Source organism: Chlamydotis macqueenii, chromosome 4, assembly GCF_036417535.1.
Source record: "Chlamydotis macqueenii isolate bChlMac1 chromosome 4, bChlMac1.mat, whole genome shotgun sequence".
Lineage (NCBI taxonomy): Eukaryota > Metazoa > Chordata > Aves > Otidiformes > Otididae > Chlamydotis > Chlamydotis macqueenii.
Window position 1 is genome coordinate 45,475,123 of NC_141559.1, and position 14,372 is coordinate 45,489,494.

The following is a 14,372-nucleotide window of genomic DNA, read 5'->3' on the forward strand; positions in this document are numbered from 1 at the left end:
GCCTAGTGTGCCGATTTTTGCCACATCCAGGAAATTCTGGTAAAATAGCCTGGTTGTAGACCCTCAAGCCAGTAAGCTGAGGATCTTTTCCTAGCCTGATTCTATCCTTTCGCCCTTCTGTGTCGTAGTTCAGCCCCGATCGGGACCAGACTACGCAGTCTGTCTCTCGCTCCCCCCACCCTCCGAGAGAATAGGGGGAGATGATATAAGAAAAGGGCCACCTTAGGCCCCCCCTCACTAACAAAACCAGAACATTCTGCCAAATCTTATCATGACATATGCCACCCCTCGCATCACTTCCAGTCCATTTTCCAATTTGCAAATGTCATTACATATGGCATTGCAGTACGACTTTCTCTTCCTTTGCTCTGCAACAGTGCCTGAAGAACAAAGTCAGGTTTGAATACCTCCATGGGTGGGAACAGAGAGGGAAGAAAAGAGCCTCCTTCAGATCTGGTATTAGATATGCCTGTTCCTCAAGTGAACTGCAGCAACCAGAAGCCTCAACTGCAACAGAAGTCTCTCAGCTCTTCAAGATGTCCATCAATAAATATATATGCCCAGTTTGGCAATCACAAAGAGGCTATAAGTAGTGTTAAGATGGGTTCTCCAGAAAACTTCACTTTCCATATTTTACTGTAATTTTGAAAATTTCAAAACTTGACTAACTGTGGCTATTTCTTTATAAGAGTGGCAAGAGCCAAACCCTGAACCATATCAAGGAGTGGCTAGTGCTAACAATGATAAACTCTGCTAAAATTTATTTTCAGTCTGTGGGAGAATGTCCTAGATTTTTGGGAACTACTGACCTAACTAAAGGTTCATAATAGTGGAAATGTTCATAAATAAAAGTTCCTATAGATAAGGAAATCTTAGCCCAAGCAGTGAACAATATGAGAGTAAAAGATACACTGCACATTAAAACTGACTAATAAATACAACCTTACAGGACCATTGCATTCAAATAATTATTTAGGAAGATATGGTAACTGTTGCTTAAATTCTTCAATATTGCTTAAATCTAAAACTGGCAGTACTGGAAATTAGCAAAGGTATCTGAAGAATAACTCTGATTCCTATAACATATAGCTACATTTCACATGGTAAATTCATAGTTGATATATTGTGCATAAAAATAATTATCTCCTGCCTGTCTCCTCCTTTCCTTGACTGTTTTAACATCTCCAGTTTTTAATCTGATATCATATTATCAAGAATTTCAAGTTTGATTCTCTTATTTTCTTTCACTCTAAGCCTTATGATATGGTCAATATTAATAAGAATTATGATCACTCCTTTAAAAAATTCCTATGAGATTCTCACAATTACTCAAAGCTTCCTTTTACATACTTGGATTATGAAAAAAAATAGGAAAATATGGTGCAGATAATAGGAGTCCTAAAAACTTATTCTGTAATAGAGTTTGTTCCTCATTGCTGAAAATGCCAGTGTACAGCAACTTAAATACCTCCTAAGTACATCTCTATGCAAACCCTTATAATTATATCTTTGTCTTTAGTATCTTAGTGCAGGACAATAATTCTGTCACCTGTAGTTCCTCCATTGCCTCCGGTTTCAGGTACCTCTAAACTTTACATATAAAGTTAAACGTGAAGTTTACTCCTCCCCCTCCTTTCATTCCCCAGTTCCCTGTTGTAAACAATTAGCCTTCAGTATCCAGTTACCTTGTGACAGGACAGCAAAAGTCAGAGTAAGTCAAGCCTTAAACACTTGCATAAAACAAATAGGGCAGATAAACAAGAAAAGGTATTTTAGATCAGCTGATAAGAGTGCAGAAAGAACAAAAATAGCTTCAACACCCTTGTGTTAACCCATGCAAGACAATACAGTGCCACAAACATAAGCATAAGCATGCATTTGTATTACAGCTAGGGGAAAAAAAAGAAAAAAAAACAACAAACAAAAAAAACAGTTTAGAGCTAGAACACCATAAACTGGGTCAGCTTAGCATATTTCAGTACGTGGTTTCTGAAATGGCTGCTATACTAACCTTGGCTGGTCAGAATACCCCAGCTAGCTTTTCGTTTCACAGGACACTCCCCTATACTTTCTAGGCGTCTTTTGGGGAGATTCTGGCTCCTCTGCACAGCCGTGTTTGTTGTCATTATTTGCTTCTTGAGGAAAGCCTGCCTGTCATTGGTGCAGGTGCTGGGGTCTGACGAACACCCAGAAATGGATTTCTCCTACCTCTTCTTGCGCTGTTTCACAGAGGCTCTTGCTGTACTTACTGTAGAATGGCTACAACACTGAAATCCATTCAGTAACATTTACTAGCTTGGACTAGTGAGTACATAGTGGGGGAAGGGAAGGACTGCTCCGGCATTTTCTATTTTTAAAACAGAGAAAGAATCAGCTTAGCTACAGCATGAGTCTTAACTATTTACATGATTTAAATGGAAAGAAGGTGTTAATTTTTTAATCACTTAACCAAAAAAGAAACAGATTCTTAAAGTGTAAGTATTCAATGCTTTGTTGCTTGAATAACAAGCAACCTAAACCAGAAAAACTAAAACTGTTTTATCAGAATGGCAATTCTTTTAATAACAGAAACACTAATTATTACTGCATCAGGCTTTACTGATATGTAACTTGCAGTTAAGAATGATTTTTGAATTCAGAAGAATCCATGAAATTATTAAGCACTTCTGGTTTTTGTTTTTAGTTTTGTTTGGTTTTTTTTTTTTTTTAATCAGGAAGTAGGGGAAAAGGTATCCTAGAGCTGCCAACCAGAAACTACATCCTGAATAAATAAAAGCATGGTTAGACTACAAAATAATAATTCACTGCTTATTTGGAAAGTCTGATCTTATTATGAAAGTAAGGATGTAGTCTTGTCAGAAGTAGTAGTCAATATTTTTTAAAATAATAACAGAATCAATTCTAGTAGTAGAATTTTTTGTTTGTTACTATGTATTATATTATCCATACTGAATATATAATACTATATTGATACTGTATAACAAAAATCTGCAGGGAGAAACAATCTGTGATCAAATTCCAGCATGGACAAAGAAGACAGTGATTTCTCTGTACAAATAACATGTTAAGATGCCGCCTTTACATCCCCACCACTTCTTTCTAGTATGTCCTCACTATCCTCCTCTACTGATATAAAAGCTAGCCATTTGTAAATTTAAAAAAATGAAATTAACATTACTGGGTTTCATTAATACTACTCCTTTCAAGTACTTGACAAAAATTAATCCCTAACGTGGATGTTTAATGAAATTTTCTATATCCCTCTTGGTTTTCTTTAGGAGAGAATCAGAGGCAAGATTATAGTTAGGTAGGGTAAGGGGAAGAAGAAGCAGCTGCAAATTTCACCTTGAAATCACAGCACATGAGAACTGTGCTACTGGAACGGTGCTACGCTCTTTGCAGAACAGAAGCAAGTGGGCTATTGCTGTTCTTGCAAGAGAGAACAAAACTGCACTCTCCCAGACGTTACGCTGCTTTCAGAAAGTTTTCCTCCTCAGATTGTATCTAGCTGAATGGACCAGAGTACCTCACAGACTGAAATAAACACTTCTACAGCAAGACGCGACTAAGTCTTGAACAGAGCTTTTGCAAAAGGGCTCATAATAAACCTATCACTTTAATACTGGAATTACTTGTTAAAATGTAGTGCTTTCTTCAGGTAAATAAAAACTGGAAGGTGAATCAACAGGAAAGCGTACTAAGGACATGTATACATGTGTCTGTGTCAGAAGATATCAGTGCTATTCTCCAGGTGAGAAACAACCGATGACGATTTCGGTACTTGCCATGGCTCTGAGGCTCATCTCAGTTTTACACTTCCTTTCCATTTGGAATGGAATTCCAGGACTTTCAGGAGAAGCTGGTGAGGATCAGGATCAAGCAAAGCATCTGGCACTGCAGGGCAGGGATTGACAGTGGGCTGGGAAGACAAGACCTAAATATTTTTGTAGGAGTTTTGTGGATGAGGTTGTCAGCCAAGAATGAAGCTGGGTCCTTCTAGAGGAGTGGTACAAACCTGGAAGTAGATCATACAACTTGCTTCACAGTTATTCCAGCCTCCATTTTCTCTTACTAGTCTCAGAGGTGCAACTTGCAGGAGGAAGGAAACCAGCAGGTACACAGACAACTGCCCTGGCTTCAAAGAGGAAGATCCCCCCGGGGGAGTCAGCAGTACCTGCTCACTTTCATCCAGAAAACTGCATAGGAAGCAATGAGCTACCACTGGAGTTACACCATCCCCAAATCTGCCACCTTCAAGACAAGGGATACTAGGAAAAGTATCTCTACTCCATAAAAACTTGCCAGTGATTATTATTAAGTTACTTTGAATACTTTGGAGGACATCACAATGCAATGTATAAAACATATGCATTATCTTTTTTTCGTACTTTTAAGAAGGCAAAGCTTATCCCATTCAGGACTGCAGAAGCAACTTTTCAGTAAATTATGCTAGCACAACCATTCATCGTCCAGGCAAAAGCCATTTAAAAGTCCTATTAAAACAGTACATAAATAAAAGTGTTTAAAAAAAGGTGAAAGCTAGACCAACATCAGAAATCAACTGGAAATGTATTAAAAATGCTGATGTAAAGAGAGGATGAACATACAGTTAAAACTGTGAGTAAGACGGAAGAACTCGCTATTTCACTTCTACCTCTGACGTGGAATTGCTACGTGATCTTCTTCAAGTCAGCCATCTGTGCTTGGGTTACATTAGCTACAAAATAAAATTTTCCTACCTCTTCCCCTGAGGTTTTTGCAGTTGTTCGGCCTTGTATCCTTGAATGCTGGGAATCAGAATGGAAGGTTGAGAAAAGATTTAAAATTCTGATATGATAAAGGCTCCATCTCAGCCCCCACAGAAGTAAAACATGGTCCAGTGATACCTTTAGTACATTGCTTGGCTTGTGGTTTTGCAGTGTGTACCCACCAGACCTCTTCATACAGACAGGCAGTGGTAACACTGAATATTTGCCAATATGTGGGCTAAAGTAAAACAAATCACAGCAGTCATGCTGATGAATTGCTACCAAGCAGGCCTGGGCTTCAGATACTGGCAGAGAAGAAAGGCACAAGGGTAAGACGAGTAGTCAGCATGGGAGTGGTATAGAGTACCACAGAGTGAATCTTCAGTCAACTACCGTGAGAGAACAGCCATAAAGAGAAAGATCATACCTACTGCCAGAAAGACTCTAGACATAGCAAATAAGAACATCCACTAGTGCAACAGATGCAGCATGCCATAATGGATTTATGACCAACCAGCCAGCATTGCTGCAATAATGAATAGAGCTCAGTACTTAGGCACGTATTGCATTCCCCCAAAGCCATCATCATCTAACCCTGGCAGCAGTTCACTCGCTGCTTGCCTGCATTGCAAATGTTTGAGAACATCCCCTACAAGAGAGGAGTGTGAATAGCAGAACTCTGGCCATAACAAGCCTATGGCTGAGGGAAGGAACATCACCTTCAGGGAGCTATGCTATTTTGGTCTTCTTTGGCTTGCCCCAATCCTGTACTGGCGTTTCCTAACAGCTTCCCTTTAACAATAGTTGTCTTGAAGGCCTTGTGGCAGATTGCTCCAGGATTATCTTTCAGTTTTATTGCTATGCACCTCCAAAACCCCAGGTTTTAAGCTACAGAGTTCATGTTTCATTTTGTACTTGTTTGTAGTTCAAAAGCTTATTATTAATTTCATCCAGAAAAATAAAGAAATCAATTGATGGAGGAGATTTCCATGTGAATTAACTTAAGAGTGTGCACATCAAGCAAGCCAAAAGGACCAGGCTGGTAACAAGTTAAGGTCTATCTTCAGAAAAAGACACATTTCAAGGAGGCAGTAAACAATACATAAACAATACTGACCACAAAATACAGCTTGTGGCAGTGCTATTCTCAAGGAGGTCCTGACATACAAATACAGATAGGAGTAAAAAAAACCCACAGAGGAATTCACATGATAGGATATTTCAGTTCCTTTCAGGGAAGCAATCATACAGACAGGCTCCAGCAGATACACTCACTAGAAGTTTCTGTAGTCTCAGAAATTTTCTTTAAGATGAGGGAAGAGCAAACACTTGCCAACAGATGGGCTTGGTTTTTGTTGCTGCAAATAGGTCAGTTTTTTGACCAGTCCAATTGTGTCATATAACTCTCACCAAAATCTACTTTACGGTAGATTATGTTCTTCAGAGGAGAATGGTTCTGGTATCTTGCTGATATGTGGTGTCACTTACTTCATTCTAAGTAAGTGTCTTCTTGAGATTTATTTTGAAGTATGACTCTTCTTTGGCAGTTATTTATCATACTAGGCAAAGTTATTTAGCATATAAGAGAAGGTGATGAGCTCTATCAAAAAACCTCCCTCCTGAACTTTCAAAAAAGAACATTCACACTATCTTAAGCATTTTTACACCATTAGCGTACGTGCTGCATACGAAAAACAAATGCTAAATGTGGTGCCTTACACCAAGTGTTATGGCAAATAGGTATGCCATACAATATTCCTGTCATTACTAAATGAATCTCTATTGTATCCAGGAAGCTAGTAGAGGTCTTATATGGCTTTTATTAATAGAACTGTGATCTCTGTGGAATGCAAGTTGAGAAAATGCCTCGTGCCTATCTTCCCTACCTAACAACTGTTGCTGAGTGACATTATCAATTGCAACCTGTTAGAATAAAATAATAGAAAAACTTTGCTCTAATCATTCACTACAGTTCAAAATGTAATCAAGCTTTCCAAACAGCGGATCTCTAACAGTGAAACATAGCATTATTTCCTATATATGAGTTGTATTTAATGGACGAGTTTTTGGGTCCATCCAAGCAGTGTTCAGTGCACAAGAAAAAGAAGGAAACAGAAGGCTTCATGCTACTTACAGGCCTCATAATCCTGAAAGGAGATGGGGACTCCAGTCTTGAACTACCACAGTCTCATGGATGGCTTAATTTAGGGTAACTAGGAATAACTAGTGTACTGAGCATTCCCACCACTCCTGGCGAAGGCAGATACAGCAAAGACAGGTAGCTTAGAACTTGCTATGTTCATTCAAGAGTAATTAAAAAAAAATAGAAGAAATCAAGTCATATTCACCTCTCCAGTTCTGCAAAAACAGTATATTTTGAGAAGCTATACTCAAATACTACAAATACAAATTCTGCTTTTAAATAACTTTTGAATATTACTTTAAAATAGGATAGTTATGTATAAAGTGACATTCTATGAAAATTTTTGCAAAGAGAATTGACATAATTAAAAAACATGATACTAAAGAAAAAGTATTTTATGCTGTCAGAACTACTTAGCTTGTGCGTCAGACCCCAGGTATCTGTGTAAGTACATGATTAGGTTGTTGTTTATGCAATATTAACTTCTGCAAAAGGATTGTTTCGTTAAAAAGTTCCTCTATATCACCTCCTGCTTGCAGCTAAAAGCATTTTGACAGTTACTGACCTCCTTCTGTAAAATTATCTGTATTATCAAAATATGGACTCTTCCATACAAACCAAGCTCTTACCAGTTATTTGTCAGTAGAGTTTGTATCTTACAGACCCAAAACATCTGATGATGAGTTAACTCTTAAAATTTGATACACACTTACACTGTGAAATCATTTCATACCACAGCGCTACTACCTCATCCTAAAGCAACTGAATTATAAAACTCAATTAAAGCTCCAACTCAGTGCTTGTATGTACAGAGCACTTTTATGATATGACCAGCTACTTGGTATAGTAGGAAGAATCTAAAGGTTGCTTTTGATCCTCTGGTTTGTATCCAGCAACAGCTGTACAAAAGGCTGAGTTATTAACTCTTCACAGGTCTGGAAAAACAGTGAAAGAAGAAATCTTACTGTGCAGATCACCGTCACTGCAGATAGCCTGCTAAGGAGCTAATTATATCCAATGTTAATTTGGAACTAAGTTCATTTTTGTAGGTCAGTTTGTAGGGCACAGAATTTTAAAACGGCATAAACATGTATGTGCTATGACTTTTTCCATAAAGAAAGAAATTAATAAAATGTTGGCTTCTGCGCATTTTCTAGCATAATGAATGAATACGTGATCACTTCAACACAATAAAAAGAGACAGCTAGGCACCATAACCTACTTACAACACAGCCATAGTCCCTGACTGCAAAGCACTTCGCTCTAAACAACTAATCAGTCCCTTTCCATTTAAAGGGGCAAGTATGTCTGTAGGAGTGTTTACAAAATTAGTGCCAAAGTTAAAAATAATCCAGTAAATGGGACCTTTGTAACAGAACCTATCCTTTTTTCATTTAATTTTTAATAGTAGTAATACAACTGACTTCACTGAAAAAATAATTAAATTCTGATAGTTTAAGACAGGAGTCTAATTCACTTTAAAAATAATGTAAAAGACTGCCGAGTTCTGTCCTGCATTTGGTGCCATTCAGTTTTTTACTGTTGTGGATGACAGGATATTGCATTTATTTTTATTAAATCAGTAGGTGACACTAAACCGCAGGTGCTGCAACTGCTGGTGCTGCTACTGCTTAGAGGGAAACAATTCAAGAGAATTGAGTAAAATGGAGAAGTTTTCTGACATAAAGAACATGAAATTAGCTGAAAGCCAGTACAAAGTATTACACTTAGAGAGGAAAAAGCAAATGCCTGGTATGGTGACTGTGTTTTAACATGTGGTTTATTGGCTACAAACCACATCCTTAATACTTTACTGTTGGGGAAAAAAAAAAAAGCACCTCATTCCAAGAGGTATTACATAGGGTATCATATATATGGCACATGACATAACTGTTCCACTTTTACACAACTAATAGTTCCACTGGTTGCACTAATAAAGTCTCAGCTGGAGCACTCTATTTAATGTGGGGAATTAGATATCAATAAAGATGTCTATGAACTGTATATGAACTGGCACAAGTCCAAAGGAGAGCAACCACAGTAATTCCAGGTCTAGAAAACAAGATTTAGGAGGACAAACTAAGTTAAACCATTTTTTCTTTCTTCTAGAAGAGACAAAAACAGTAGAGGTAGGAAGATGCATGGTAATAGTCTTTAAATGGATTACTTTTCATACATGGAGAAAAACTGATAAATACCTTAATCATATTTTATGTATTTAGTTTGCAGAAATAAAGAATTAGGTAGGTCTTGGGAGGAATGGAAAGCATTCTAGTGATGACAATAGTAAAAACTGTAATTGGTTGCATAAGGACACTGCAGTAATCACTATTACTAATCATTTTAAAAGCAGCTTTGCCAAACATTTGCCATGCAACCCATCTAGAGAGTCCAAATACCTCTGAAGGTGCCTTTCAGCTGTACAAAAGAAGAGTTTTACTCAGACTTCATCTCCATAAACAAATTAATGTGACTTACAATTAGTAGAGCTATACGCATTTTTCTGGTCTTAGCTGATGCTGAACCCTGATCTAGTTCTTATATTTCAGTGCCACATACACAGTATAATGATTTCTAATTAATTATTGAGACGCTATCCCTAACCCGTTATTCACATATATATGAGATCCAAAGGACGGATTTAAAACAGTAGATTGGTGACTATCCAACCTGGAGGGAAAATATTCCTGAAATACAAAGGAACAAAATATGACCTGTTTTACTACTAATATGCAGCAACAAGACCCCAGAAGGCAGATGAGACAGGCAAAGCTATCTCCTTGTATTCAACAAAGAACAAGCCACAAAACAAAGGAAGTCAGCCATGAAATGTGTGATCCCTGGGCCTGAAATCCTGGACCAAACTGACCTTCAGTTTGATAAAAGGAGTTCCACCAAGCATTACTGCTCAGTACCTAAAATGTCCTCAATTATACAGGAAGCATAAAAGAAAGGCTTGTTTTAACTCAAGAGTCCAGTTCAGTAAACATGAAATAATGCCTGTCCCTAGTAGCACATTATTTCCAAAGGCTCTCTTTAAAATTGTAGCACTCTATCCTAGCCAAGCCATTATAATAGCAAAAAGTCATTTTGTACTATTACAAGCAAACTGAAAATATCAGCTCTAACATAATTTTAAGAGTATATAATCAAGTTAAAACTAGAGAATGAAAACTATCATTTCCTTTAATCTGAATTAGTTCTTGAAACACTATAAACTTCAATAAGGCAACGATAGGCTAATTTTCTGGTTTGGGGTGTTTTTTTCTGCTGAGGCTTCTCTCTTGCTTAAGAAAAAAACATAGAACAGGATCACTAATTAGGAGGATACTCAGTATTTAATTTTATCATGTAACATTTCAAGCTGTAGCTTCATATTACTTATTATACATCTTCTAGATATTACTTTAAACAGGATATTCTGTTACATGGCACTGTATAAACTCTACTGAGCTATCTCTGTAGCATATTTCACAAACAGAAACAAACCAAATCCCACAAGATGGTGTGAGCTGAGGTACCAACATGCCCCCTTCTACAAATGTAGAACAAAGGTACAGAAAAGATGAGATAAACCAGTAATTTTGAGGCACCTTATCTGCACCCCAAGGAGCAAGGACTGGTCCTGTTAATCACAACAAATGGCTGAATTTGCAGATTATGTGACATTAGCTGAACATGTGCTTAGGACTGTTACAAATCCAGACCAAAACACTGCGACTTGGGTGGTGAAAGAGTAAGACACACTGATGTCAAATTGTAAAAAGCACAGTTTAAGGACAAAATAGTTGCATTAACTATTTTCTTTTAATAATCCAAATAGAAAACCAGAAACTCTACCATATGGTTGAGCCTTTAAATCAACATAAACCTCTGCTACCTGAGCAAAAAGGTAACCTGCAAGAGTGACAGATTTTCATCTTTTGTATTGTCCAGCTAACTAGAATGCTGAATATACATTTATTTAGATATAATAGTTCAGACATTTGATGAATGACCAAACTGAAGTCTCCTGGATTCAGCAAGAAGTAATACTCTAGAGACTATTTTAGTTTCCAACCTGATGTATGTTATTCCTTTCCCTCTAGTTTTTGCCTGGTCGTTTTCCTTCCTGACTTAGATTCTGCATCCATCTTCCCAGAATGAGCGGCCTTAGAGCTAGCTATCAGTTTCTGAAAAAAATTCTTGATTTCAAGTGAGGGTTACCACACTCTCTGCAAGTATTACTGCCAGTAGGATACAGTAAGTCCTCCCCATCCTACTGTAGTGAATACATACATGCATACACATCCACCACATACATATATATATACACACAAGCACACATGTAATAATTCAAATGACGTCATTAACATACTCAAATGTAAAAACCCTGGGTTTCAGAACTTTCCCTCTACATTGTGCGGAGAACACATGACTTAAATCCACCTGAAGTAAACCTTCTGCAAAGCAAGCTACTTCCCGCTTTAGGATATAAGCCTGTTTGCAAATTTAAACACATGTACACAAAATGTCTAGCTTTTGTCCCAACACTGAAGACTGAAAAGATCTTTAGGTTTGAAACAGTTTCTGGCTCGTTTCTACAGTTTCTCCCTTTGCATTTAACCTGGGTTATTTCTTCTCTTTCACAGTACCCAGGGACGAGTGGTGAAGGCGGTAAGAGGCAAGACAAGTCTTCCTGTTCCATTGCCTAACTCAAACTTGATGTCATCCCAGAACACAAGGAACAACAATAAAGACAAGTGAGGCAGCAGGGGTCACAAGATGAGCAAAAATACATCTCAGTCATGCACTAGGATACCACAATCGAGAAGAGAGAGTTTTCTGCGTTCTGTGACCCAGAAAAATAATTAAATTAAGATGGTGCTGGCTCACCACAGATGAGCTTGAGGGAACAGTAGTACCCAGCTCTGCCAAAGTTCTGCTTGAGCAAACAGAGAAAGGAATTTTCACAAAAGCTTTCAACCCAGTAAAATTTGATGGGTTTCCACACAGACGCCCAAAAGCTCACTCTGACAAACAGTAAGCAAGCTACCTGGTGCGTGCCAAGACACTAATTTATTCAAAGTACAGAAGGACTATATCTCCTCAAACAAATTATTATAAGAAAATTTTAACTTAATCAAGAAATAATTCTTAGAAATATTTGGACTAGTTTCACTAAAGCGTTGCAAAATAATCACATGCCAAGCATGGAAAATTTCAACCACACATAGGTAAGCTGGGGAATTTAGAAGCAATTGGGAAAATAGTCTTAGACTGGGAAGTAGTTGGCAATTTTAAATACAGCCATCTTAAGTATAGGCCTCTCTCCTAACAGGGCATTTGCTGTAATACTTCAGTTTTATTCTTTTATTCTGAACTTAATATTAACCTAAAAAAAAAAAGCTTAAATAATCTAACAACACTCCTTCAGATACTTTTTGTTAAAAAAAAAAAACACAACAAGAACTAAAGAGAAAAGAAAACACTCACACATATCATTTGACAAACTGAATATAAATAAGGCTAGCAGATAAGTACTTTCCTGGAAAAAAAAACAGTAACAACAAAAACCCCAAAGCGTAGTGATAGATAGTAGGTACAAATATACCTTGTCCTTGAGGAACTCCGTAAAATTCAGCAGCTATCCTTGCTGCTTCCTTACGGTTTCCTTTCACAATGTAGAAATGACTAAGTATAGCCAGGCTGATCTTCACAAAAAGTTTAAAACAAAAAAGTGAAAGTATAGTAAAGTAGACATTGGATAGCTGCTGGGCAAAAGGGCGAGTTTCTTCTATGACAGTCATTGCTGCAGCAAAATCTCTCTCAGTGTTTGGGCAGGGCTCTCAAATGTGTTCGTAAGATCATATGGCTCCAGCCACGCACTCCCGGGAACAACTGGTACTGAGGAAAGAAAATATCAGCTGGTCATGATGCTTGCTGCTCAAAATATGACGATTATTTATACTGTACATAGTATTGAGTTCACTACCGCTCCTGCTAGCCTGGTGATATTCAAGTGGGATGGAATATAACAGAGACAGGTTCCAAGACCCTGAATTGTACTTGTTCCACTTAAAAGGTCTGTTTCATTCCAAATTCTGCATTTCTAATTTGTTTATTTACCCTATTAATACAGGTAACTCAGGTAATCAGTTTTTGAGAAAATAAGTTCTCCTGCTTCTTAAATAGAATTGCTCTTTTGTGTTACTTATGTACGTTAGAAAATTATTTTATTCTTGCAAAACTAGAACCATATCAGTAAATACTTGAAATACACATTAATAAAGAAACAAAGATTTAATATATACCAGCTTTGACAGTCTCTCATTATTTTGTTCAGACTGAATAAAAATATCTAGTATACATGCCTTATAAGATTATGCAAAACCCAATATTCAGAGCAGATTACAAGAATCAAACTCCTAGATATTTTTACAAAAAAATATATTGGAGCATCTAAAATTAAATTAATTAAAATGTAATTAAAATTAAATAAATGTAATGTTAAATATACAACAAGGAAAATCTATCATGCTCATGATACACATTTCATCGTGCTGCATCATATTATTTTAAACCTATGACATGACAGGCTTGCTTTCTTGGCCAGTTTTAGAGAGGGGAATCTAAATTACTCAGATTTTTAAAGAGCTAATTTGCTTATATATCAAAAAGTTATTACTCACAGTTATCAGCAGTTATGCACAAGTTGTTCCATTAGTGTGAGTAATTGCTGAGTAAACAATGGTGTCACAACATGATACAAACTGAGGAGCTGCAGGACAGAAGTCAGCTATAACCCTAAAATAAAGAATCACAGGCAGCATAGGAAAGGGTCTTGCTCTAAGCTTTTATATTTCCTTTAAAAAAAAAGAAATAGTGTCTTGAATTATAGTTTAAAATATTCTACCCATAGTAATCTTAAACTGAAACACCCATTCTATTCTACCCTGGATTCTCTTGTTTGATGGACAGAAAAAAACCTTTTAGAATGTTGGCAACTGTCCATCAGGAACAGAAGGTATGATCCAAATGTCACTGCATCCACAGATCCCCCTGACTTCAATGAACAGCACAGCAGACATTAAAGATATGATACAAAATCATATTTCTGAAAGGAAAGGGGCAAAATAAAGAACCTCTTATCGTCTGCCTCCAGGAGTAATTTATTAGAGTCAGAAAATATAATGTTTTGTGGAAACTACATTCAAATAAACCTATATAAATTAATAAAAGACAATGATAAAAGGAAATGTGCTTGGAAATAAATATCAAGATTTTTAACAGACAGGAACTGAATTTGGCTTATCTTGAGAGAAACAGACATTCAGTCTTTTTCTTTGAAAAAAGCTTAATACACATAAAAGTCAAAACAGGAACTAGAAAAGGCAATTAAAAAGCAGTTTACACTGTAAACTATATCAGTCTGTGAAAAAATACACGCATTTTCTCCAAAATTTCATTTATAGACATTTTCTCATCCAGCCAGAATAGGA

The 14,372-nt window shown here is 36.9% G+C and overlaps 1 protein-coding gene across 7 annotated transcripts in view; it reads right to left on the reverse strand.

Moving 5' to 3' along the window:
- Positions 1 to 14,372, reverse strand: part of ASB5 (ankyrin repeat and SOCS box containing 5) — a 39,223-nt gene that overhangs the window by 14,321 nt on the left and 10,530 nt on the right. For 2 of the 7 annotated variants that reach the window (XM_086747514.1, XM_086747515.1), the window contains exon 2: positions 12,485 to 12,777. The exons of 1 other annotated variant lie outside the window; for it this stretch is intronic. In XM_086747514.1, the coding sequence (XP_086603640.1) occupies positions 12,485 to 12,680 (196 nt within the window). In that variant the 5' untranslated portion in view covers positions 12,681 to 12,777. Of the gene's footprint in view, positions 1 to 2,011; positions 2,177 to 12,484; positions 12,778 to 13,562; positions 13,737 to 14,372 lie in introns of those variants that run through there. 4 more of the 7 variants (XM_086747519.1, XM_086747512.1, XM_086747513.1 and 1 more) reach the window with 4 other exon arrangements.